This window comes from Stegodyphus dumicola, chromosome 1 (assembly GCF_044657685.1).
Source record: "Stegodyphus dumicola isolate Sdum_Otavi_A_Nest chromosome 1, ASM4465768v1".
NCBI lineage: Eukaryota > Metazoa > Arthropoda > Arachnida > Araneae > Eresidae > Stegodyphus > Stegodyphus dumicola.
This window is the reverse complement of record NC_140768.1, coordinates 246,119,988-246,146,651: the sequence shown is the minus strand read 5'-3', so window position 1 is coordinate 246,146,651 and position 26,664 is coordinate 246,119,988. Positions and strand designations below refer to the sequence as shown.

Sequence of the window (26,664 nt, the reverse complement as noted above, 5' to 3'; positions counted from 1 at the left end):
GTACAAAAGAAGGAAGTGCCCCTACGATGACATTTTCTCAAAACTGATTTTCTCGCTGGGATTCAAAATTGAAGTTGAATTAAGTTTCCTAACGTGCCCATAATAATGAGCATTTTTTAAAATATTGCCACTACAAATTGCAATGAAGAAAGATCTTGCTCAGCAATGAAAAGAATAAACATTTATTTACGGTCATCTTCGCGACAAAGCAAATTAAATGATTTTAGTAATTTTTCCAAAGACAGAGACTTATTAATAACTTAAACCAGTTTACCAAAGAAAAAGCTGGGAAAATATTATTAAACCATTTGCCAAAGAAAAAGCTGTAAGGATCTTAAGTTTTACTAACGTTTATTTTATTTTAAATCTTTACTATCACTTCTTATTTTCTACTTCCGGCCAGAATTATAAGCGTGAAGGAGTTTATGCAAAGTTGTCTGGCGAACGCCAAGTATTTAAGTGTGGCCTTTTTGCCAAGCAGAGAAGAGAGGAAGCCGTGAGTTCGAAGCAGGCCGCTTACCTTAGAAGTTACGCAGTTGCTACTTTGCCTTCCAGGCCAGAGGTTTTAATCCTCTTGATAAATTAAACGTATTGTAGTGTTTACAGTCTCTGTGCTACATACGCTTTCTGTTATTATAAGGCCAATCTTATTCTAAAGTTAAATTAGAGTTTAGTTTTATTTTGATATCTTTTAAGTTAGACCCCGAGTGGAGGGTCATTGTATTCCGAAGTACGGAAGTCATTGTATATAAAGAAAAAAAATAAAGGGTTTTGTATACCCTTCGTCTGTATCCTGTCTACTTACTACAATTAGTGAACATAGCTTTAGTAAGCTCTCTGTTCTAGTCAGGTCATTGTATGTTTTCGAAGAAGGTTAGAAGAAACATTGAACCTGATAAAGCTAGGAAAATAAATATGTAACATACTTTCATTTTTTATTTATATAATTTGTTCACGTTCAGATATGTTTCTTAATTTTCTATTAATTTTATATTTTCATTTTGTGTAACTGAATCTTTTGTAGTTCTGAAACTTCGTCCGTCGTCCCGCTTCCGCTATCCTTCCCGTATATTTTATGTAGAAGGTGCAATATTGTTAGAAACCAACTAATGACGCATATATTAAGACGGCTCTCGCATACTTCTCGCAGCCATTGAACGATTTCTGGTTTACACACTCTCTTTCCATGAAAAGAAAATGATTGCTCTTCGGATCCTCCATAATTGCAAAAAAAGTTACCTGTATTAGTCGGAGAACTAAACAATATCGCGCGATTGCTGCGTAAATATGTCGAACCTTGTCTGCGCACCATAGCTTTGCTTATAAATACTAGGCTCAGTTCCTAGAACGTAGTTCATAAATTAGTGATTTATAATGGATCGCTAAATGAATGAGAAAACATTTTCATACTTTTGTCTCGAGAAAGACGACATAACTGGGAACACGGCTGCACCCTATAGCGACAAATGACTTAACACACGAATATGCATTCTATTTCTTTTCATGTGTTCACCTCAAAGTTTATTCCTTGATTTGGTTTACTTGATTATGGCAAAGCAATCAAGGGCTATCTCCCTAAGAAAAGGGATGCTTCGTGGAGGACTTTCTAAGGGAAACTGGCTCATATACACGTTATAAATGGGGAAAATCACGAAAACGCCCATGCAGCCAGCCCGTTCGCCGGGATTCGAACCCTGGAGCGAACTACCAGTATTCACAGACTTTACCGGTAGGCCGATTAAAGTTTGTTCCACTAGTTTTGAAAACTTTTAAGATGTTTCATAGTACAAGGATTGATGGGAAGAGTTAGCCTTTGTTTTTTACTGCATGCCTTATAAAATAACATTTTGTAGCTGCATTTACAATGAAATCAGAAACTATAACTAATTTCCTAACAACTTCTCTCAGAGCATCTGGGTAAATCTGCTTATCGCGAGAGAGCGCCACTGTGTGTTTTCGTGGAGATGTATTAGATTCTGATACACTCACTTCCAAAAGTTAAGCACGGAGAGGAAAATGCTAATTTCCGGAAGCCAATCAGAATTGAAGAGGATACAATTAGCTGCAGAGGTAGATGGAAGTATGCAAATATGTTAGGTAACGGCCAATCGCGCTTTCATGTCAAGAAATATGCAAAAAAGGCAGTCTTATAAGAAGCCAGCTTTATGAAGGGTTACAGAAGTTGCTTGTAAGTGCTGATAGAAGGCGTTTAAAAATTTCGTAGAATTTGTTTTCAAGACATACGTGTTTCTATGACTTCCACAAGACGAATGGAAGATTCTGAGCGTTGGTATGCTGTGGCGCGCATTGAAGGACAGTCGATCACACATGTTGCTCTTTTCTTCGGCGTTCATCATTCTGTAATTTCACGTTTATGGAAACAATTCCAAATCACACAGACAGTGGTCCGAAAACACGTAGCCGGTCGCCCAAGGGTAACAACCCTCGCGGAAGATCCATATATTGCTATTGTAGCCAAGCAGAATCGCAGAGCGACCTCCACACTTGTGACATCTATGGTTACAGCGTCCATTAGTAAGGCTGATCTGCAGCTACTGTAAGCCGAAGATTACATATGAGTGGACTGTACGCCTGGGAACCTCGAGTTTGTGATCCTCTATTCATCCAATCAAGAGGGGCACGATTACAGTGATGTCGGGAACATGTCAATTGGAATGTGTCTGACTGGGGTAATATCATGTTTACTGATGAGTCAAGATTTGCTTTGGAGCCAGATGACAAGCGTATAAGGATATGGCGTGAACAAAGAACACGCAATCAGTCCCAAAACATCACCGAACATCACACATTCCGAGGTGTAAGCATTATGGTTGGGGCAGGGATTTCATTAGGATACCGCACCGACCTGCACATCTTTAAACGGGGTTCTTTGACTGCTGTCCGATATCGAGATGAAGTCCTAGAACCCATTGTGAGATTGTACGCTGCAACAGTTGGCCCTACGTTTGTTTTAATGGACGATAACGCACGTCCCCATAGAGCTGACGTCGTCGCTGACAACCTGGAGAGTGAAGGAATTGCGCGTATGGCGTGGCCAGCATACTCGCCCTACCTTAATTCCATTGAAAAATCTTTGGGATGCTCTCGGCCGTGCTGTATGTTCCCATTTCCCACCTCCAGCCACTCTCATTGAGCTGGAAACTGCTCTACAAGAAGAATAGCGATTGCTTAATTCTGCGGTGGTTGATCACCTAATTGAAAGCATGGTTACAAGGTCTAAACTTTGTATACAGATGAGGGGGCATCCCATACCCTATTGTTCCCATACCCTATATGTTCTTTTTTTCATTTTATGCTGTTTATTTTCACTTTATACATAATTCTGTTTAAGTCTCCAGTATGCCATTATCTGATAACTTACAAAAATTTAATATTGTTTTCATTTCAGTATATAATTATTAATTTTGTTTTATGCTTAAATATATATGCTGCTTTCCTGCCGAAATTTGTGTCAATCAAAGCAGTATTTGTTGATTTTTTTGCATTTTACATCTTCGTGCTTAACTTTTGAAGTGAGTGTATATTGATTATTAATTAAATTAAATGTATTATTATTGATTTGAAAATTTGACATAACGAAAAGATATGATCACTAAATCACTACTGATAAGAACCTGTGTAGGAAACAGCATTTTTTTTTTTTTTACGCTTGGCAAAATCTATTAATAGCGTTAGGCATTTAGTATTTTGTTCATCTGAGTATTTTAAATACTGCCAGATAAACAGATTTTGAATCAAATATTTATATTTGAATTTGCAGTCTACAATTAGTAGTGAAGCATATTAGTTGATAAGTAAAAATTTGCGGTAAAAAAGAATTACTATCGATATTCAGTTATTAACGAGATCAGAAGCAAACGTAATAATAGTTTTTCTAATAATTAAAATTCTAATAGTAACTGGAATTATAAACTTTTCATGATTAGCAGTAGCTATATTTGACATCGACTGAATGCTTCACACAGGGTTGCCACTCAAACAGGAGAATGAAATTCCCTGACTTTTCCAGGTTTTCCAGTTGTGTTTCAAGAAAATTCCAGTCTATCCGCGTAATGTACGTTGGCTGTGCTAAGAGGTAAATTAATTATGGTATTACTTGTATTGTGTAGCAAATTCACTTAATTATTCAATAAATCCCAGAGGACATTTATTCTTAATTATTCTTGGTATACTTTGTTTGATAATTTTGTTTAGTTTTCCACTTAAGAAACTTAATAAAATTTAAGATATATATATTGGATAACAAATGTATGTTTTATTTAATTATTACTCATGATCATCACCAGTTCAACACGAGGCTAATCCAATCCTTATAAATCACAACGCAATGCTAAATAGTTAGGTTAGATTTTAGGTAAATTTAATTTGCGTGAGGTATGCTCTTAAAACCTTAACACTTGAAAACACAAATATAATTATAATAGTTGTTTTCTCCACTGAAGATTGAGATTAGAATCTTCCCAATCTGGAATAAAATAAGGCTTTTTTTGCAGACATTCTGCAGCTAAACGAAAGAAAGAAATCTATTTTAATAAATTGAGGTATTTTATATTTATTTTGCAGCATACATAAGGAAAAAATATGTGCATTAAATTTCGTGATGGTATGTCATCATACTGCTATAATTAATTTCAGGATTATGCCAGAGAAAATTTCCTGAAATTTGGAAATATTATTTACTAATAATAAATAAATTTAGAGGGAAGAAGCAACATTAAATTATATGAATAACATAAAAATAATTACTTAAAATTGAATTAGAATAATCATCTATATTTTAGCGAATATAGTTATATTACATGGCTAGCCTAGATGACTGATTACTATTTTTTTATTTTACTGCAAAATGGCAAGGTATTTATTAAAAAGAAAAAAAAAAAAAAAAGGGTTTAAAAAGATTTTGCGGTAAAATTCTAGTATACGGTAAGGCTTTGGCACGATTTTGAAAATTGTCGCCAAGACCAAAATGACCCGTTTACTGCGCATCAAGATGTCGCCAAATCCCATTATTATTCTAACCAAAGAACGTCTATGTAAAGAAGAAAAGGTTCCATACAAGTAAAATGCTATTACGCCGCTAGAATGCGGAGGGAAAATTTGCCAAGGGATTTGGCGACGGAACCTGGCGGTCAGAATTTCCCTCTCCGCGATGTGTACAGGAAATTGAGAAACACGTGTTAAGAAGAAACGCTCTTTGACAAAAAGAAAACTACGAAAATCCGTTTTTAAATTATTGCGAAAAATCCAAGAAGAAACGTTTTATCAAAGGACGTTTCTTCTTGGATTTTTCGCAATAATTTTAAAAACGAATTTTCGTAGTTTTTTTTTTTTTCTCTGAAAATAACTAATCCATGAATTAATTTACTTGCGCCAAAAAATATTTTATTTTCCTTTAGAGTTTAACCACTTGCGCTAAGACTAAACTTCACGGTTGCGGTGCCGTGCGCTACAATATAACAAGCGGTAAAGTGTCTCATTTACGCCGCTCCGCATCTGCGAGTGCAATCCAGAGCTGTAACTCGAGAAATAAACAATCTCGTTGTTAGGCGACGTGTGCACCACGTTATTTTCATTTTTGCGATAAATGCTTATCGACGTGGTGTTCACGTCGCTCGCGGTTTGAGACAAAAGCATCTTGACGTGCGTGGCACGTCTTTTTAGTGCAAGTGTTTAAAGAAATTTTAAACGATATTCATTTTATGAACTCTTGATAACGTGACCTTCGAACTTCGACACCGGTTTCGAGCTTTGGTGACAGATATATCAGACATGCACAGCTGTTTCCCTCTATGATGGAACGGAGACACAGCCACGTCTGTTGCAGAGAGGTTTTCCTTCTTTACAATACATATTCTTTGATTCTAACCTCCATAGTACCGTATACTAGGATTAAACCCATTTTGTTTTATACGAGAACAGGTACTTTCTTTAGTTCATGCACTGCACATGCGATTCTCGAGAACATTGGAAACCAAAAAATGCGGGAAAGTTGCTTTGCCTTTCTAAAAGACAATCAAATTGGAGCTGCGAAAATTGGCTCTATGCCAGCTACCCGAATGACACTCACGTGATGCATAATTCGGCAAAAAAGTTACCTCTTCCGACGTCGGCGCAAAAATCGCTTTTTTTGGCGGGATCGTTGTATGAACTTCCCTGACTTTTCCAGATTTTGACAAAAATACTTAAATTCCCTGACTTTTCCCTGAATATTTTGGTCAATTTTCGAATTCCTTGACTTTTCCCGGTTTTCCAGGTAGCGTGGCAACCCTGTTCACACTGGCTAGTGCGGATTTGTTCGGCGTTCACTAAATCTGAAAAAGACGGCAAATGATGAACGAGACCGATCCGGAAAGCTGCGATAAAAATGAAACATACATAAATATAGATATCGAAGGAAAGGGTTACTAAATGTACTGATGGGATGAAATTAATGTGCAAAGTACCAAATCCTCAAATTGCTTAGTGGTGCTAGTTTGCGGTTGCGAAATTCTTAAAACAGTAAAGGTAACCGATAACTCAAAGCACATTTTATGATTTATTTGTATCATTATGAATAAGTTTGATTTGGCTTGTCCGATTACGGCAACGCTATCTCCTATCTGCCTGAGGGTTTTCTAAGAAAAACTGGCTCGTATCTGCATTACACACGGGAAAGCCATGTAGCCGGTGAGTTCGCTGGGTTAAACTAACTAGTGTTCAGCGACTATATCGTTTGTTCCCAGCGAGCCGATTATGAATTATATCAGATACTTCAGATAATAGACAGATCATGAATTTTAATTTTGCTACAATTGTTTTTATACAGGCAAATTGCTTGGCAACTGAAAAGCTGCAGGTATTTTTAAATGGATGTAAAATTAGCTTACTAATTGATAAAAATATTTTTAGATTACAATTTGATATGGTTTTCATGTAACTAGTTTTAGAATGTAAAAAAGGCAGGTACACCTGCCCTCTACCAAAAATGAATTCTCTGATGCCAAGAGATTTGGAACGAGGGTGGGGAGGAAGAAAAGATTCGATTTAAAAAAGCCAACCCAACAATAAGAAAATTCTGCGTTAAAATTCCCCATCAATAAAACATTTGAATATGACTGCATACATAACAGAGAATGAGGTCCTGCAGTCTTAATCATAAAGCACACTCTGCATTTGAATTTGCCATCAGTCAGATGTAGCAAAACAAAACTCTTTGTTTTGCAATCTATGTGATTTATTAGTTAGCATTGCCCCATAATGGCAGGGAAGTACAAGACAAAAATATTCTGCTTGAAACAGCTAAAGCAAAACAGAATCTATCTTTACAACTATGAAACTATCCATTGAATAAGAATATAAATATTAGATTAGACTTACTAAGTTGGCCTTCTTAAGGGATCTCCTGAATTTCGGAACTTATAATATGCTAACATATAAAAATACCTATTCAATTCTGACATTTTTATTCCCTTTTTGGAAAATTACAAAGATGCATATTTACAAATAAAGACACATATTTCTCAAAGAATACCAAAATAAATAAGGCAAGAAAAACTGAAATTAGTTTGAATTCAGTTGGTAAACATATAGTATGTGAAAGATATCTTTTTTCCACCTTACATCGCAGACCCGCAAAAAATTTACTCTCTGATAAAAGCAGGGCTGTGGAGTCGGGTAGATTTTTGGGTAAAAGGAGTCGGAGTCGCTAAAAAACACGTCGACTCCGACTCCAGTTTTCGTTGAACAGTTTGAATTTGTACATTAATAAATAGTAATTTTCTATTTTATTGACATACTAGTAAATAAATATAAGGGAGCAGGATGGATGTGATATTTACCATTATTGATTAAACTGATTCATTTAAATACTAATCTCATTGGTGAATTAAGGTAAGCAGCAAAAACTCCCAAAATTGATGCCATTCTTAGAAAGCGAGCAGGAAAAGGAGCAATGCAATGGAGAAGTACATATTTGATGATATAGTGGTTGTTAGGATTAAGAACATTTTCAGAAGATGTAAATAACCCTAATATTTCACTAACAGAAAGACTGTGGAATGATCTTGCAGAACTGGAAATCCTATTTTCAACACACAAAAGCTACAATCTGATAAATTAACAGGAGACGAGAATGTTAGAAGATGTAGATAACGTTAATGTTTCACTAACAGAAAGACTGTGGAATGATCTTGCAGAATTGGAAACTCTTTTTTCCATACCGTATATAGCCACCAAAAAACTACAATCTGAAGAATGAACAAGAGGCAAGACTGGAAGAATGCGATGTTTGTTCTTTCTGAAATGGAGGGTTTATTGCAGAAGGAATCATTTCTTCAATAAAGAAAAGAGAAAATAGTTTGCTAGACAATAAGATCGCGCTGGGTTCAATATATGTAGATCCAAAATGCCCAATTTTGTTGGATGACAAACGAATTAAAAAGGCAAAGAAAGCCATCTATGAACTTTCAATAAGAATGAAATTATTCTCAGAACAACTGGAGTATTCAAATCAGGACAGTCAGACTGCAGATATTGCAACCGAGTCTTTATAATCTTCTTCCACTGATGAATTAGATTTTGAGAAATATTTGGATAATATAAAAAAGGCTAAGGCAAAGTGAATGAAAATAAAGAACCAAGAGCCTTTAGATATAAAAATGACAAAATACAAACAAGATTTATACACGGCCTTTGAAGAAATAGATGAATTTGATTGCTCTTGTAAGACACCTCTTTTAGAACTTACAAAAATCTATCCTGAAAAGTTAAAGGAAGTAGCCCTAACAGTAGCAGCTCTTCTTCCTACTCAAGTCAGTGTGAAAGTCTTTTCTTAATTCTGAAGTTTATCAAATCGGATCTATGGTCCTCTAACAAAGAAGATCTTGCCGAAGTTTTGCTGTTTCTTAAAAATTACTAATGCCAATTTTTCCATTTCATAATAAATGCTAATTAATATAAAACATTTGCCATGCATCAGTTTTTATCTGTAGCATCTACTACTTTTTTATATTAAAAAAATAAAAAGCTGTACCTATGTTTATATGTTTACATATATATGAATGAGTCGGAGTCGGTCATTTTCCCTACCGACTCCACAGCCCTGGATAAAAAAGCCCATTGGCCAAAAGTACAAAAGTACAAGTAATAACACCCCTCCCACAAATAGATGATTACCATACAACAAATACCCACATGGATTAAAGGACACACGTTTTTTTTTTAACTATATAAAAGGTGTTTACGATTGTAATTATAATAAATGGAACATTTGATTCTTTCCAACATCTTGAAAATATGTCTGTTTATATACACTCTTAGACAAAAAAAAAAAAAAAAAAAAAAAAAAAAAAAAAAAAAAAAACTCACCAAGAAGATATAAAGCAAATTGGACACAAATTGATATGCATACAGGTTTCGACGGAAAGTGCAAAATTTTACATTTTGGCTGCCAATGAATGAACGGTTGTCGCTACAGCGCATCTGATCTGCGCAACTGGCAGGATATTTAAGAGGAGAAATTACGATTCCAGGTATAAATTCTTCACGAATTTCATTTCGTATACTCTGGTAGACAGTAACTATGCCTCGCATACAGGTGCGCGAACGATATGCGCAGATGTTAGAATTTGAGAGAGGTCGTGTAGTTGGGCTCAAAGAAAGCGGTTGGTCTTATCGGCGAATAGCTCAACATTTGAGCAGGAGTGATGCCGCTATTAGACGATGTTGGCAGGAATGGGTGAACCATGGCCGCACACAGCGTCAAGAAGGAAGCGGTAGGGAAACGACAGAAACGTGAAGACCGAGCAATCGGTCAGAGCGGCACTCACAGCCCCAGATGCATCACTATCATCGATTGCACGTGCAACTAGTGCTTCAGTGACAGCAAGGCTCATTCATACACGGCTGAGGTCACGGTGCCCCTTGCGCCGACTACCATTGACTTCTGTACAACGTCAAGCCCGTTTGCAGTGGTGTCGGCCTCATTCGCACTGGAATGTCACAGACTGGAGTAAAATAGTCTTCAGTGATGAGTCTCGCTTTGAAATGAGCCCCGATGACCAGCGAAGGCGAGTCTGCAGACGCCCCGGACAGCGGTGTGATACCAACCTGACTGTCTTCCGGCAGACAACCAGGAGTGATGGTCTGGGGTGCCATTTCATTTCATAGTAGGACCCCTTTGATTGTCATCCGTCACAACCTTACAGCACATCGGTACGTCGATGAAGTTCCAAGGCCCGTTGTGTTGCCCTTCATGTCAAGCCACCCTGGGCTTACATTTCGGCAAGATAATGCCCGCCCCCACACTACACACGTTTCTACTGCTTGCCGAACATTACCTTGGCCAGCTAGGTCGCTGGATCTCTCTCCTTTTGGGCACGTTTGGAGCATTATGGGCAGGGTCCTCCAACCAACTCGTGATGTTGACGATCTAACGTGCCAGTTGGACAGAATTTGGCACGATACCCGTCAGGAGGACATCGGCGACCTCTATTAATCGATGCCAAGCCGAATAACTGCTTGCATAAAGGCCAGACGTGGACAAACGCGTTACTGACTTTTTCACTTTGTAAAGCTGTATCACTTCAATAAATCATACAATTTTTCTCATTTTCTGTACATGTACATCATTTCTACCGATTTTCGTCCCATTCCGATAACTCCTTGGTGCGTGCTTTTTTTTTTTTTTTTTTTTTCTAAGGGTATATATTTTATCACTACTTTATCTGTTCATTTTATTTGATGGAAAACAAATTTTCTGATTAAGTGCTAGTTTCAATGATAAACCTGAGAATACATTTTGTTTATTTATCTTGTGTATGTGTGAGAAAATGGAAAAATATCACTGTCGAGCTATTTTTAGCATTATCGACTGAGACTAATTATATGTCCATTTCAATATTAAAAAAATAGAGGAGCCAGTGGCGTAGCTAGGATTACAGCGCCCGGGGACAACTGAAGAATTTGCGCCCCTTTCTGTGTGCCAATAATGGAAAACATTTCATTAAAAAATTTCGTAGCATCAATTTGGTGCCGCCTGGATGCTGCGCCTGGGGACAAGTGTCCCCCCTTGCCCCACCCTAGCTACGCCACTGAGAGGAGCTACATTTATTCAAAGAACAGAATAATTATTATTGTTATAAAAGAATACTTTCTAGGCCTCCTAGTTCTTAAACTATGAAGTAAAGCAGTATCTTCGAAGATTTATTTTCTATTATTATTTTAAATAAAATTAGATGCCTATATCAAGAAATATGACTAAAATAATTAATTGTTGTTCCTAAAATTTTCTTTCATTTCAAAGACAGATTTCTTTATAGCTCTCATATTTTTATTTAATTTCTCTATGTCCCATTGCAGAGACAGGCTATAAAGCTTATGTGAAAGTGTACATTTGCTTATGGATACCCAGGATGCTACACTTTATCTTTGAATTATTACACTATGAGATAATTGGTCTTCATGGTTTCTGAGGATTTATTTATTAATAGTACAATTAATTTTTTCCAGCTGAGTAGTGAAACCAGAACAGTATTAATGACTGTTCTGGTTTCACTACTCACAACCACCTTTATTCCCATATCTCAAGAGTGACTTATGTTCAGAAATTACTAGGGAATTTTAGCTTTTGTAGCTAGCATTGGGTTTCATCTTTCAATAAAATGTGAGGTAAGTGATTTTTTTGTCCTTTCAAATAAATTTATTAATTTAGAATATGGTATTTAATTATTTGCTAAGTATCAGAAATATCTTTTACTGAAATAGCTGTTGTTTAAATATTCTGCCTTATTTGCAATAAAAATAAGGCAGAGGTCTTAATAATTTTTATCTAAAAAGTTGTTTCAGTATCGATTTAAATTTCTGGCAAATGAAACTAGTTATAATTGAAAATTGTTGGCATTAAAAGAAGACTCTGAAGATGTGCAATATTGCAACAGCTTAAAAACAGAAAGTAGATATTTTCCTGAAATTTGTCTAGCAGTATATAACACACATAATTTTTAAACTACTAATTGAAGTAGGAATTTCATATGTACAACAAGTACTCAAGCAGTAATAAATGTATTATAGTTTAAAGCATGATTTTAATATTGATAATTCCTTTTATCATATCTATATGAGCAATGGCTTTGACCTTTAAGCATTGCTATAAGTGCTGTTGATCCAAACTACTGATTATGTGCAATCTGAAATTGCAAAATTCTAACAAGTTCAAAAGTTTAGTTTTAGCCATATAATGTTAAAAATAGCTTTTGGAGAACATAACAACGGAATTTTTTATTGTCATTCTTTCAGACATAAAATACATTAAAACAAGTAAAATAAATTTTCATATTTAATAGCAAAACATTATAGCTAACTATTTAATTAGAAAGTTTGTGACCTAATAAAATAAACTGATAAAATTATGTTGATGTATTTTAACAAACTGATTTTTAAAATAGTTAATTTTCATCTAATACTTTCCCAGCATCCTGAATTACAGAAAATATATAAAATTAAAATATAATAGCATTTAAAATTTAAATCGATATTGTAACATTTTAACTCCACAAATTTTAGCAGCAAAAACCTACTTTTAATATTTTTGTATATTAACACAAGATTTGAGATAGAAATCATTTTTCATAAAACAGCAAAGGTATAATTTTTTCCCTCTTTGCATATTATATTTGATATAAAAAAAGCCCTTTTTGGCAACTGTCCAGAGCTTCGTCAATTGTTTTTATTATAAGATTTATTTAGGAAATAAAAATATTCATTATTTTTAAATTAAGTTATATTTAAAATGGAAAAGTAATAAAAATCTCATGTATAACAAGCAGTAGTTATAAAGACCACCTGCAATAAAAATTTATCTTTTTCCTAAAGCTGACTTGAATTTTATGTTTAAAAATAACAACTGCATCAAATATCAATTGTTTTATTAGAATTTTAAAATAATAAAAATGATGACAGATATACTAAACAAAGAATTTTCAACATTCAACAAATGTATTAGAAACAAAGATTATTAAATAAAATATATACAAAAATATACACTTTTTTTAGGAATCATGAAAAATCAGTTTTTAAAAGTATGGCAAGTAATAAAACATAAAATAACAATACAATGTAAATAACAATAAGTATCTCTGCAGCATCAAATAACATTCATTGAACAGTTTTTTTCTTAAAACTTAAATTTCAATAAAATCAAATCCAACATAAATAGACATTTGCTGCCAATCAACAATGCATAAGAACTATCATTTAGTTTTAATATTTGCAATAACTGTGTTTTTATTACCCAGAAATGCCAAATAAAATATGTTTTCAATACTGATTACAAAACACTCCTAGTGTATCTTAGCATCTGCATTAAAAATAAATCTAAGTTATGATGAAATTTTGTAGTAACAGATTCCATTTTCAGCCTCTTTATATATAATTCACAACACTGGAGAAATCTTATCAAGCAAATTAACATTCCATCCAATACATACTAACTGTTGCTACAAAAAATTAATAAATAAATATGTAATACTGATATCAAAACTGTTAAAAATCGAACTTATATTCCTCCTGAAAAGCATAAAAATAAACCTAAACGGGCAACAGTTAAAGATATAAAGAAAAGCAAATTCTATAGAGGAGATTTAGAAAATCCAGATTATGTTGTACGATTAATTGTCATTTGAGTGCAACCAAAGCATATCACAATCCACTGCTTTTCTCATATCATTTCTCAAACTAAGAAATAGTCAGAGGGAAAAAAAAAAAAAAAAAAAAAAAAAAAAGAAAAGAAAATTACGTAAAATATCAATTATAAAGGTTTAGTTTTATGAGTTGGCAAACATTAAATATTTTTATTTAAGAAGAAAAGAAAAATGTTTAAGTGATTTAAAATATGTTTTATACATTTTTATTTAAAAAATTTTCAATGGCAATTTTTTTTGCAATATAAAATTTTCATATTGCAGTTTTTCTAACATTTCTCATTTTATATACGTAGTGTGAGAAAAGTGAATATATTTAAGCCTAATTAGTAAAAAAACAAAGAAATTCAATATAAAAATTGGATTTTTTTTTTTTTTTTAAATCAGCAACTTCAGTTGTAATCAGCTTCAACACTCTTCCCTTCTCGCTCTTGTTAGAGCATAGTCTAAGATTCTCAAATGTTGCTGTTATGGTGATAACTATAGTAGAAGTATGCTGTGGTTTCTCTTCATCATTCGAACTATAGTAGAAGTATATTGCTTGGCTGAAAGAAGCACAATGAGGTTTAGAAGAGGTTTTCACATGCCTGCAATAAAATTTGAGTCATTACGGGAAACACAGAAAGCCCTGTGCAAAGTCCCATCTCTCTTCTTTTGAACAGGCACTACAACTTTCATATCAAGTAATACCCTTTACACCATGTTTACCATAGTAACACAATGCTTTAATGATGTTGAAATAAGGTCCAATGAAACTGCAGTCAGTTATTTAAAAAAACTGCTTATTTATATAAATTATTACAATATTATATCCCTTTTTTCTTCTATTAGACTGCAAAGTTAATTTCCTCACATATATATATATGCAAGATAAAAAATATAAAGCAGGTTGTGCTGTCATTACATTTTTGGCAAAGCTGATTTTCAAACTGACAGGCATGTCTCAAGTGTGTGGAACTCTCAGTGCAGAGTTTATTCAACTAATCTAATGGCTAAAATAAAAAGAAACTGTCGATCACTACCTGAATTTCGAATCAGGCCAAGATCACTATAACATGGAACTATGGTGCGTGAAAATTTATTTTTAACAGCATGTTTAACAATTTATTTTTAACAATGTGTTTTTCAACAAGTATGAAAGTGATTTAACAACATCTGCAAAAGTGCTCATCTTATTTGGAAAGTGAAATATTAGTAAAATCGGTATCGAAATGTGATTAATTTCTTCGGTATCAAATTAAAATGTATAAGTATTTTAAGATTTTATTCAGGGAAGATTATTAAATTTTATTGTTATTAGTAAGTTTTGTCAAAATTTCTGAATTAATGTTAAAAATTTTAGCATTATTTTATAAATAAGATTATTGTTTTAAAATTTGAATTTTAAGAACTTTCTAATTTTGAGAATGATGTCTATATGAAATATACATGAAATAATTATTAAATGGGAGAATATTAAATACAGTTAAAAATTAACATAGAAATACCAAAGATTTAAGAAATTGGATAATCGTAATAAAAATTCTATGAGAATTTAATTAAGAATAAAATGTATTAAAATTTGTTTGGAATTAGGGTGTTTGAATGTTGTAATTATCAATAATTGTATGTTAAATATAAAGTATGTTGAGGGAGTACTGGTTCAGAAACAGAGGCCTGTTTTATCTCTGCATAATTATTCCTTTTATCCTCCTCATGAAAGAAAGTATAAACGTTGAATGCTTCCATTTTATTTAATTTTTTATACAGGATTTTTATTTGCCAAAGTAACCCTTAACCACTCATGAAAATTTAGTATATGAGTTTGTTACAAAGTGGTTAGGCCCAAATAACTGGATTAAAAATCATAATTTCAATAATGATATTACAAATGATAAAATATTATTTAGAAATGTGAAAAATCAGTATGGTGTAAAATTTTAAGATTTATGATTATACGTAATAATTAATGGGTATATAAAATTTTTATAATTGTGATATTGTGGGCAAAAATTTTTGAAAACCCTTCCCTGAAGTATCAAAATTCTGATGTGAATGTCTCAGAAACAAGAACTTTTTACAGACTTGACTCAAATTTTAATAGGAAATTTTAATAGGAAAAAACGTGCAATTGTTTTGAAAGAATATAGTGCTTAAAATTATTACTGAATTCAAAATTTCATGACTAATTACTTTTTAATTGTTTAAAAGTTAATTTTATGTTTTGTATTTTCAAAATTATACATCTCATATTTTGCTGCTCTAATGCTTTTTCTCTCAAAAAGGATATTCTATCGCTCCGCCTTTTTCTCTTTGAAAGGAGGGATGTGTAAGATAAAAAATATGAAAGCAAACTTCTAAATTTAATTGGCTATAACCTCTTTTATTTTTTTATTTAATTTGGGGACTTCCTCTCTATCTTAAAAACAGAATAATAAAAGTCTAAACTGCATCATTCAAATTAATCATGCGATCCTATGTAACGCTTAACGCAGATAGTACCTCTTGCCCAATTAAATAATTGTAACCCAAAACTTTCTAACTCAACTAAAACTTTTCGACTCCCTTCCTCTGAAGTACTGCGACATTCTTCTTTCTCGCTTATGCTTTCATCCTGGCATGACGCTTAAGACAATGTAGTACTTTAAAACCTGTGTACATGGAAATTATTGCATTCAACTATGATTGAAAAATATCTTATCTACAGAAAGATGATATGATGTGATATCCTGCAATAAAATTATGTTTTGAAATGGCCATATCTGCAAGTTGTTAGTTTCTGCATTCATCCTTCCAACTACGCAATTAAAATTGTCTTCGGAGGCCAGAAATTAAAGTACCGGATTCCGTCATCTACTCATTAAAACATGACTACACTTCCATTTCAGTGTTCTTACATCAGTGCTTCCAAAATTGTGCTATCATTACATATATACACTTTTAATGCCTAAAATATAAAACTTAAGATTATTGCAGTACTATATGAAAAAATGCAGCACTATACCTTTAAATTAAAATATATAACATCTCAAACAAGAGTTTTATGATAAAAAATTTTAAGATGTTTAAAAAAAAAAATTATTTTGAAAATATAAAAAAAAAAATTTAAGTGTAATTTGATCTTTTTTACTCGGACTCTAGTTTATCAACTAAAGCAGTTACAATGGGCCCACTAGTTTAAGAACTAATATCCAGCAACTTGAAAAAATAAAATCATATGTTTAAAAACAAACTGATCAAGATAGCAACACCAAATAAAAAAAAATCACTGGTGAAGGATTTCAGTTCTAGTCAGTTTCATCTGCAAAACAGAGGCTGAATTAGAGGAATTCACATGATGAAACAATGCAACAGTTGCCAAATGAGTGTAAAACTGGTATGTTCAGCCAAATTATCAGTGTTCCTAACACAATCTCCAGCACTTTTACTACTGAGTGACAACAGTCAGTTTCATGTTCTACAGTATGCAAGGTGACCTAAATGGTTGTTTTACTCATTGGTCACAGGATTAACTGAAGGTGTTTGGAAATGCTTTGAACATTCATCTTAATGATTAATTCAATATTTAAGGTATCAAAAAACTGCTCTCTCTTACTCAGTAGAAGGAGAGACATTTTAGGTTAAATAATCATTGCTGGTTTTAGAACTTAAACTTAGTCTTTACCTGGGAGATTTTTCTATCTAGAGCAGTGGTTCTCAACCTTGCACCCTTTTTACCACTGCTAGATGATCATTCCCCCTAACCATCTTTTTCAAAACTCGAAAAATATATACACACTTATTAAAAATTAATTTTAAAGTGCTTTATAAATTAAAGAAAAGATGATAAATATCAAAACTTAAATAAAAGTAGTTTTTATATTCATAAATAAAAACTAAATACTTAACAGGTAAATAAAAGGCTGACCAGATTCCCTTCCCTGAACCTGTGAAATCATACCCATAAACAAATTTTTATTGATGTAGTTTTCACAATTTTGCTCAAGATCACAAACACACAATCTTTATAACAAATATTTCCTGCAAGTATACTGAAGAAAATTTCCATTTTGCCAGGTCACAAAATTTGTGTAGTGGAAAACATTAACAGCTTTTCTTAGACACTTAAAAAAATTCAAGCTTATATTAAAAGTAAATTAATTACACTTAATATTTTCTTTCTGATAAGGGCAAAACACTCTCTATCAAGAAATTTTCAGCTTTTTTAGAAATATGTTAACTGATTGTTAAGAGAGAAAAGATCTTAAATTTGACAGATATCACTGTAATCGTTCCCAAATGAAAGATTTAAACAATGAAGCAATATTTTAAAATCGAATTTCAAATGTCTGGTGTAATTTTTCAGATAATACATATGATACTTAAACATGAGATGCATTAGTTCAAGAAAGTTATTCTCCAAGCCAACACACACATTAAAAATATACAGTATATATGAATACGACACAAAAGGAAAATTCTTTTAAAAAGAATTATTGTCCTTTTTTTTGCATATTAATGTCTCTTTTATAAAAAAACAAGGATTTCTTTTTATTAATAATACTAGAACATTTCATTACACATCACATGCATACTGAGTTAAAATGAAAATATAGATTGCATTCACCTAAAATATAAATAAATTTGAATTTGTTTTAACATATTCAATTTCATAGAAAAATAAACTTTCCTTACCTTTTAACAAATTAACCATGGAATTAAATTTTAAATACAAGAAATGCTAACAGATAGAATGATGCGAGATTAGAAAACAATAAGATGATGAAATATGCTTTACAAGGCAAACGGTTGAAAATTATAAAAATGACTGTATTACAGGTTGTGATGATTTATACGTTAGAGGTTGCAAATGTCCACATGAAGGGGAAACATTGCAGTACATAGTACACTGAGGGCCTCTGATTTCCATGCGATGAAGATTTTTTGATCGTGATCTCAAGTCCTCCAGTGCATGTGGGAATTCAACAGGCTTCTGGACACCTTCATAATCAGGTTCTTCAGGGAATAAATCATCACCTAAAAGTTTTAAATTATGTAAAACTTATTTTTTTAAAAATTTAAACATGAATAAAAAGGATACTGAACATTTCAACTTGTAGATCATTAATTATTTGAACTTCTACAGACAAACTGAGAAGTCATGCACATCATGTGAACATCTTATAAATTTAATTGTGCTTGTAAGAATTGTATCACATATTACTAGATGGAACTTTATCTCCCCCCTATGAATGGTGGGGCAGCCGATCTACTGGTGCAGTTAGCATATCAGCCAGGTGGTCTCACTGACAGAACTGACTTAAATACTACAAAATTTCCTGGATTGCAGGCTTCCCAGTGTTATGTTTGGCAAAGACATACGGAAACTAATGCATTTCAGTTCTTTTCAAAAGTCAATATCTGGTGGGTACAAGATGAGTGATTGGTTCAGAGATGGAACAAGGGTGCAATGCAGGTGAAGAGAACAATTTCAGTTTCCACATGTACACAGCTACACATCAACATACACAACTTAAATACTGTTAATGGGCTTCCAAAATTTGAACAATTAATGACTTCTGCAGTAGAGAATTACAATACAGTCCTACAAATACACTGCTTGACATTGAAAATGCAACACCAAAAAGGAGTGGTCAGAAGTTTATGCAAGTTTTAGAGTAGATGAGCGTCACTAAGTTATGCGAATGATGTGAAATGCCCAGCTCTCCGATGCACGTGAAGTAAGATATAAGGGAAGGAACGTGCAGAATGGGCAATATTCGTGTCATTATTTCTGCCAGATGAATTATCGAAGAAAGCTGGTTTTTGTCCGGGAGGAAACGTGTAATACGAGAGAATGCCAGGTCACTGTTAACAAAGGACTTCCAGCAGATAGATGATTTTACGAGGGGTATGGTGATCGGACTGAGAAGAGCGGGTTGGTCCTTACATCAAATCACAGCCGATACTCACATGGATGTGAGCACAGTGCATCGGCTATGGCAAACATGGTTGGAACAAGGAAATGTGGGAAGAAGGAAGGGTGCAGGTGCAGCCAGAGTGATGTCAGCGAACGCATCCGCTAACAAGCTGTGGCGGTCCCGCAAGTTACTTGTACAGCGATTCTACAGCATGTGCAAGATATCCTGGATGTTTCTGTGTCGACCAGAACCATTTCCTGTCGATTAGTTGAACGTGCCCTGCACTCATGGCATCCGTTAAGAAGACTGCCATTTACCCCACAGCATAGACGCCAAACTTTAGAATGGTGCCGGACTGGAGTGACGTGGATGACAGAATGGCGAAACGTCGTGTTTTCAGATGAGTCACGCTTCTGTTTATCCAGTGACAGTCGCCGCGTACGTGTGTGGCGTCGCCGTGGAGAATGCTATTTATATGTTAGGCATCATATATTTATTAATCTGGGATAGGGCTCTGGCCCAGGAATTTGTGCCTCATGGCCACCTAACAGAAGTAGGTTTGGTTTCGCTTAACTTATGTAATTACAAGAGAGCCAGAGGGCTATCTGCCTAAGGGAAGGGATACCTTTGTGGAGGACCTTTTTAAGGAAAACTGGCTCGTATACATGTTACACATGGGTAAAACCATGAAAATACCCATGCAGCCACAGCTAGTCCATTCGCAGGATTTGAAATTTGGACCAAACTACCAGTGCTCAGCAACTTTACTGCTTGGCTGCTGCTGGGCCTGACAGAAATATAGTGACCATTTTACTTAATATATAACCAGCCTCTTCCAGTGAAAAGTGAATTTTTAGGCTAGACCTTTATAAATGCATTGCTAGAAAATGAGAAGAATGTTCCAAATCTGAATGCTGGAGTAAAATTCACTATTATTCTTGAATTATGCTTTTAAAGGAAATATTGGCAGTGGAGTGTTAGATTAGCAACTTTATTTTATTTTGTTATTAAAAAATAATAAAAAAAGGAGAATTTTCAAGATTATGGTAACTGACAAGAGATGCTTAAAAATCATTGTCATCAGGCAGTTCATTTTACCATTCTTAAGATAAAAATAAGCAACTCTATTAAAATGTGGAACTGTTGGAATCAGGCATATTCATTTTTACCTACCAACTTTAGCCTTTATGATAAAACTTCAAAAGTTAATACTGACAGAGCTGAATTATTGCATAATTTTTATTAAGGAAAGAAAAATTATTGTATATACTACATATACTGAAGTTTATGTATTAAGTATATGTATTATACTAACACAGTTTATGTATTATACTAACACACTTCATTCTATGTTATTCGTAACCTCTCTAATAGGGCGATGTTTCGTTCCGCTAGTTTTAAACTAAGAATAAGCAATTCATCTCCTGTTTGTGGGATTAAAAATCTTGCAATACGTGGTTCTGCGACATCATTCTTATTGACCATGTTTCTCGCTTAAAATGTTACTTAGAATGGTTTAAGTTTAGAGAAATAAATTGTTGTATAATGTCGTATAATGATAATTTAGAAGAAAAATTTTATATTATTCAGTATTGTCTTTATATTATTGTATAAGTCTTTATATTATTCAGTATTGTCTTTATATTACTGTATAAGTCTTTATATTATTCACTATTGAAGCAAAACCTAAATTTTCACTCTTCGTGTTTAGAAAAAGCTGATGACATCCAACTAGCTTGTCCAATTCCAGCTAGACTTTCTTCTAAAACCCACCTGCTAAACAACTTGGGTCGGGTTATGCATACGCATTTTGAGTATTATTTACCAAATTTCGATGGTGCTAAAAACATATCTATAATTGTTAATTAAAGTAATATTTTTATATATATAGTTTTGCAAGTCGTGATGAGTATTTTCAATATAATCAGTTATATGAATTTTTTTCATGTAAAATGTAATTTTTTTTCAATATGTATATTTTCACAGTGTACTTTTTTAATTGTTTTTAATAACCAAATAAAATATATTTGCTAAACTAACCCTTCACCACCAATTTTTCTATACAAAGTATAATTCAAGAATAACAATAATTTTTATTGCATTATTCAGATTTTTCATGACAGGGAGTTTTATAAGGGAAGGAATGTAGCATGATGTGTTGAATAAAATAGTAATGAAATGCAAAAATATTAAAAATTTGAAAGCATTAAGAAGAACGAGATCGGAAAATTAATATAAGTAAACAGGAAAATTATTAATGATGTGAAGTGTTCAAAGAAACCCAGTTGACTAAATGAAGAAGCTTTATGTAATATTTTTGCAGATCCCATATTAAAATGTAACTAAGTGATCATCCTAAAAAAAATTCTAAAAATAGCTAAAACAATTCTTTTTTCCTTTTTGAAAATTACTTCATATTCCTTGATGAGAAATTTCAAAGCTTTTTCAATTTGGCCTATATACACCAAACAGCACGATATATATCAAATTATGCTAAATTACATAAGAATTGAAAGCACATATGGGATCTTTAAGAATCGAAAAATGAATTTTACTGATAGGTGAAAAAAATGACTTAAATATTGAACTTATGGAGAAGTCGAGAAATTTGTAATTGATAGTAAGTTTAAATAATTATTGGGTACATGTCAGCTAAACGTTGCTGTTGGCTTAATGTCTTGACAGTTAAATGTTCCGTAGCCAAATATCCTGACGGCTAACTCTCTGTGTCGGCTAAATGTCCTTGTCAGCTAACTGTCTGTGTCCTGTCAGGTAAACGTCCATTGTTGGCTAACTGGTGTTGGTTAACTATCTCATCTGCTAAGTGTAACAGACCCAATAAAAAATATGTAAATCAAAATAAATTAATACAAATAAAAAAATGCAAGCATACTTGAAGGGTAAAAGTGACGCTTGGTCACAAGTGATGATTGGCAGTGTGTTCTGTATGATTCATATTTTATTCGCAATTGTTGATATTTTTAAACTTCAGTGGCCAACTGCTAATAAATCCAAATTTGCTCAAACCAACACCTTAATTAGGGGATGTTGTAATGATTGTTTAATTCCTGGCATATGTTTATACATGTTTTACTTCTTATTCAGAAAAATAATGAGATTACGATTTGTTTTGCTACTGTTTTCTTTAGGAAATCCTAAATATTTATTCTCAAGATAAAGGTCTTTATCAAAATGAATGAAAAATATTATACTTCATCATTAAATATTGTTGCACATAGGTACATGTTTAACATGATATGATTTAGTGATGATATGGGTATAACATTGGTCAACTTCATTCAAGTTATCCAAATATGATAATAATTACAATACAAAGTCTTTAATCCAGACGACCATAATCTGGAATGATCTATAATCCGGACCTCAAAGCTCGAAACTTTCTGCGCATAATACCTTTACGCATGTGCATAATGTGTTTATGCATGCGCGTTTAATGTATAACAGACAATATAAGCTAGACTAAAATGATCTATTTCAATTAATGTTGCAGATTGTGTTGTTCCTTAATCTTTTAATTGGATCTGGCTGGATTAATTTTGCAGACTGTTAGAGCAATTTTATAAAAAGTAAGCTTGAACTTTCAATTATGTCAAAAAGAGTTTCCGATTATGGAGCTGCCAAAGGATCTACAAAGCGAAAGTATGTTGCGATGTCCATCAAACAAAAAGTGGAGTTGCTGCAAAAAATGGATAAAGGCATGAAGAAAGTGACTAAGAGGTTAGTGAAAACGAAAAAATTTCGATTGACGAGTTAGTTGGTATTCTCGGCACAGCAATTACAGGACTTGAACAGCGGAACTTTGTAACTGAACAAGAAATTATCTATGTTTATAGAATTAAAGAGAAAGTATTATCACATAAAACGAAGCAACTTACATTGAAAGAAATGTTTAATAAAGTAAACAAATAAATATTAAGCTTTTTTTTTTTTTTTTTTTTTTTTTTTTTGTAAATTTTGATACCCTTTGGATCATAATTGCTCTTTATTTCATAAATTATGGTTTCATATTTTTAATTTTATAATTTCTGCATGCCATCTTACCAGATTTAAACTGATGATCTATAATCCGGAATCGCCGAAGTCCCGATGAGTCCGGATTAAAGACTTTGTACTGTATTAGTAATACAACAGATGCTTTTGCAGGAGGATTCTGATCTTCGAACTTACCATATATCACCTTTCCATACACTCCATTTAGGTACCCCCAATAGTTATTCAGCATACCAATAATTAGTGGAAACTGTCTACTCTAACATAGCATATCACACAGATTGTTTGAATTACAACTGCACTATTTTCAACAACAGCCATAAAAGCTATGAGAAAAAGACCAACAAAGGGCATTCTCATTGATAGTATAAATATCAGGTTTGTTTAATTTTTAAAAAATAGTAGTATTGAATTACTCTTCCTGATTCCTGCATATGCATTAAAGGTTACTGCAGCAGTACAACAATATTAACATTGCATTAATAATGATATGGACATTACCAAAACTACTAATAAATTCAAGTATTTTTCCCCAATGGCTGGCAAACACTTGCCTTTTCAACATTGGCCATTCCCAAGGCTGGACATGGTAGCCATTTTATTGTGGAGGCACCTAATAGGTGGCTACCATTGCCTCCTATGAAAGGATGGGCATGTAGCATCTTCTATGTTTCCTCTTCATCTTACCTTTAACTTGTATATTTTAATTTTTTTAAGATGGTAGCAAAGAAAAACTGTTCAAAAAATAAACATTCATTGGAATTTCATTTCCAAAATGCTACTTATCATTTGTCTCAATCAATATGTTCTCTCGTTAATAAAATTATTTAAAGAAGTTTGTTCTTTATAGCATATTAATAATACTTAAGATTTTATTCAACGAACTTCAGACAGTTACAATCATGCCTTCTCTGGGATATGAACTTGGGCTCTTTGTTATTGCAGTCGGCTCCCCTAAACACTATACCATCTGGGAGGCACACATAAAGTATAGGAAGAATATTTTAAAATCCAATTTTTAATCTAATAGAGTATTATCTAAATTAATTTTCAGAATAAAATTCTCAGAAACAAAATATAAGGAGACTGCTCTTATTTACAATTTATATCATGTACCTAACATAACAGACATGCACTATTATAGCTGCATTAAAAAAATATATTTTAGTTTAGTATTAGCCTTACTCACATAGAGAATATCCAGTTAGACTTTAGCTGGTATTTTTGATGAAAAACATACTAGAGAGAAAATCAGTCTCCAATTACTCTTTTGATATTACCAATCTCTTGAAAGAACATCTGATGGATAGACTTTAAGAGCTTCCATTCCACAAAGATACTACTGCTTAGACATGATCATAACTTGAATCTAAGCCTATTATTTGTTAGTCCAGTCATACAACATTAACAAAATCACATACATGTACTGGAAACCTGCCTGAAAAGTGGACAATTCAAATGAACATTGATAACTACTGCTATATATATTATTTAACAGAAAGAAGATGATACGCAAAAATCTTCAATTCTAAAGAACAACTCTGCCCTGAGCTAAGGAAATCCCTTATCTTGTGGCGATCCTCGCTAATTCTCTCACATGGACCACACATAACATCTATGATTCAGAAGTTTCCAGCATGTAAACTACACTCTACCCCTTACTTGCTCAAAACAGTGTTCTGTCTAGTGACTACAAGTTACTCATTTAGAAATTAAATTCACATTGCATGCTTTGTTATGCTTACTAATGTAGAACTAACAGAAAGTAGTTAGAAACTGGCCAGAAAACTGTACAGAGGCAAATAGTTAATTCCTTTGATACATTAGAAACAATATAATTAATTCACAAGAAACTTAAAATTGTCCAATTAAGGACCCATTATTACCACCTAGCCAAGAGATTTCATGAGAATCTGGGGCAAACAAATAATTCAGCAATTAAAATCTATGACTTCCATGACCATTATAACATCAAATTGCCAATGACCATTTTTAATCTACAATTAATCATATAAAAATAACATACTTGTGTTGTACTTGGTTATTTGTGTATGCCTTCCAATTTTTGTTTATGTATCTTGTGTACTTTCTGTATCTCTATGGCATCACTGAACTCGCACTTTCCTGTGAAGAACTAATCACCAGCTTGTCAGTTTTCTGCTTGTAATTTACTAAAATGGCCCCTATTGTTTTCTTCTTTGTATTAATAAGATACTTAAAAAGTTTCATAACTTTTAATATTTATTAAATTAGTGATAAGGGAATAAGCTCATGCACCCAGGTGTCTAAAACCATCTAAAATCATGGGACCAAGCCCACCAGCAGCCAAGTGGTAAAGTCGCTGACACCGATAGTTTGTTCCAGAGTTGAATCTTGGCAAATGGGTGGCTGCATGGCCCTTTTCATGTTTTCCCCCCATGTGTAACATGTATATGAGTCAGTGTCTCTTAGAAAGTCCTCCACAAAAGCATCACTCCCCTTAAACAGATAGCCCTCAAGTGCTTTGCCATAATCAAACCAAACCCATTAATGTGTTAGTTAAGTGGCACATATTTTTAATTATTTATTAACAATATTTATTATTCCAAAAGAAAGTTTGGAACAAATTATGATACACTGGGAGAATATTAAACAGAAGAAAAAACAAAGAATTAAAAAATGTTCTGACACTGTATGATAACAAATATCACCCATGTGTATCATAAATTTTTTTAAAAAAATGAAAATAATTGGGAAAGCATTCAGTTCAACTAGAAAAGCAGTAACTAATATTTATAATTTCAATCAAGGTAGATTTAATAACTGACAACTGAAAAAGAAAATAATGATCAGAACAAAATCAGTTTATCCTGATAACTGCTTAATGTTTTATGTCAAGTAAACATGCCAAATTACAGAAGCTTCACTAAACTGTTAAAGTCACAAATAGCAAAAAATTTGAAATCTATTTCCAATAGTAGCACATACAAGGTATTTTTAAAATGCAACTACAAACATTTTTTTTTAATTATTAAGTTTCCTAAAGTAGTGCAGAATTTTACAGAAAAGCAATCTCAAGGAAATAAAATGTGAAACAT

The 26,664-nt window shown here is 32.9% G+C and overlaps 1 protein-coding gene across 2 annotated transcripts in view; it reads right to left on the bottom strand.

Moving 5' to 3' along the window:
* Positions 1-13,940: 13,940 nt before the first annotated feature.
* Positions 13,941-26,664, bottom strand: part of LOC118180008 (acyl-coenzyme A diphosphatase NUDT19-like) — a 34,357-nt gene continuing 21,633 nt past the window's right edge. For both annotated transcript variants that reach the window (XM_035349162.2, XM_035349161.2), the window contains exon 4: positions 13,941-18,692. In XM_035349162.2, coding sequence (XP_035205053.1) covers positions 18,472-18,692 — 221 coding nt within the window. In that variant the 3' untranslated portion in view covers positions 13,941-18,471. The remainder of the gene's footprint in view (positions 18,693-26,664) is intronic.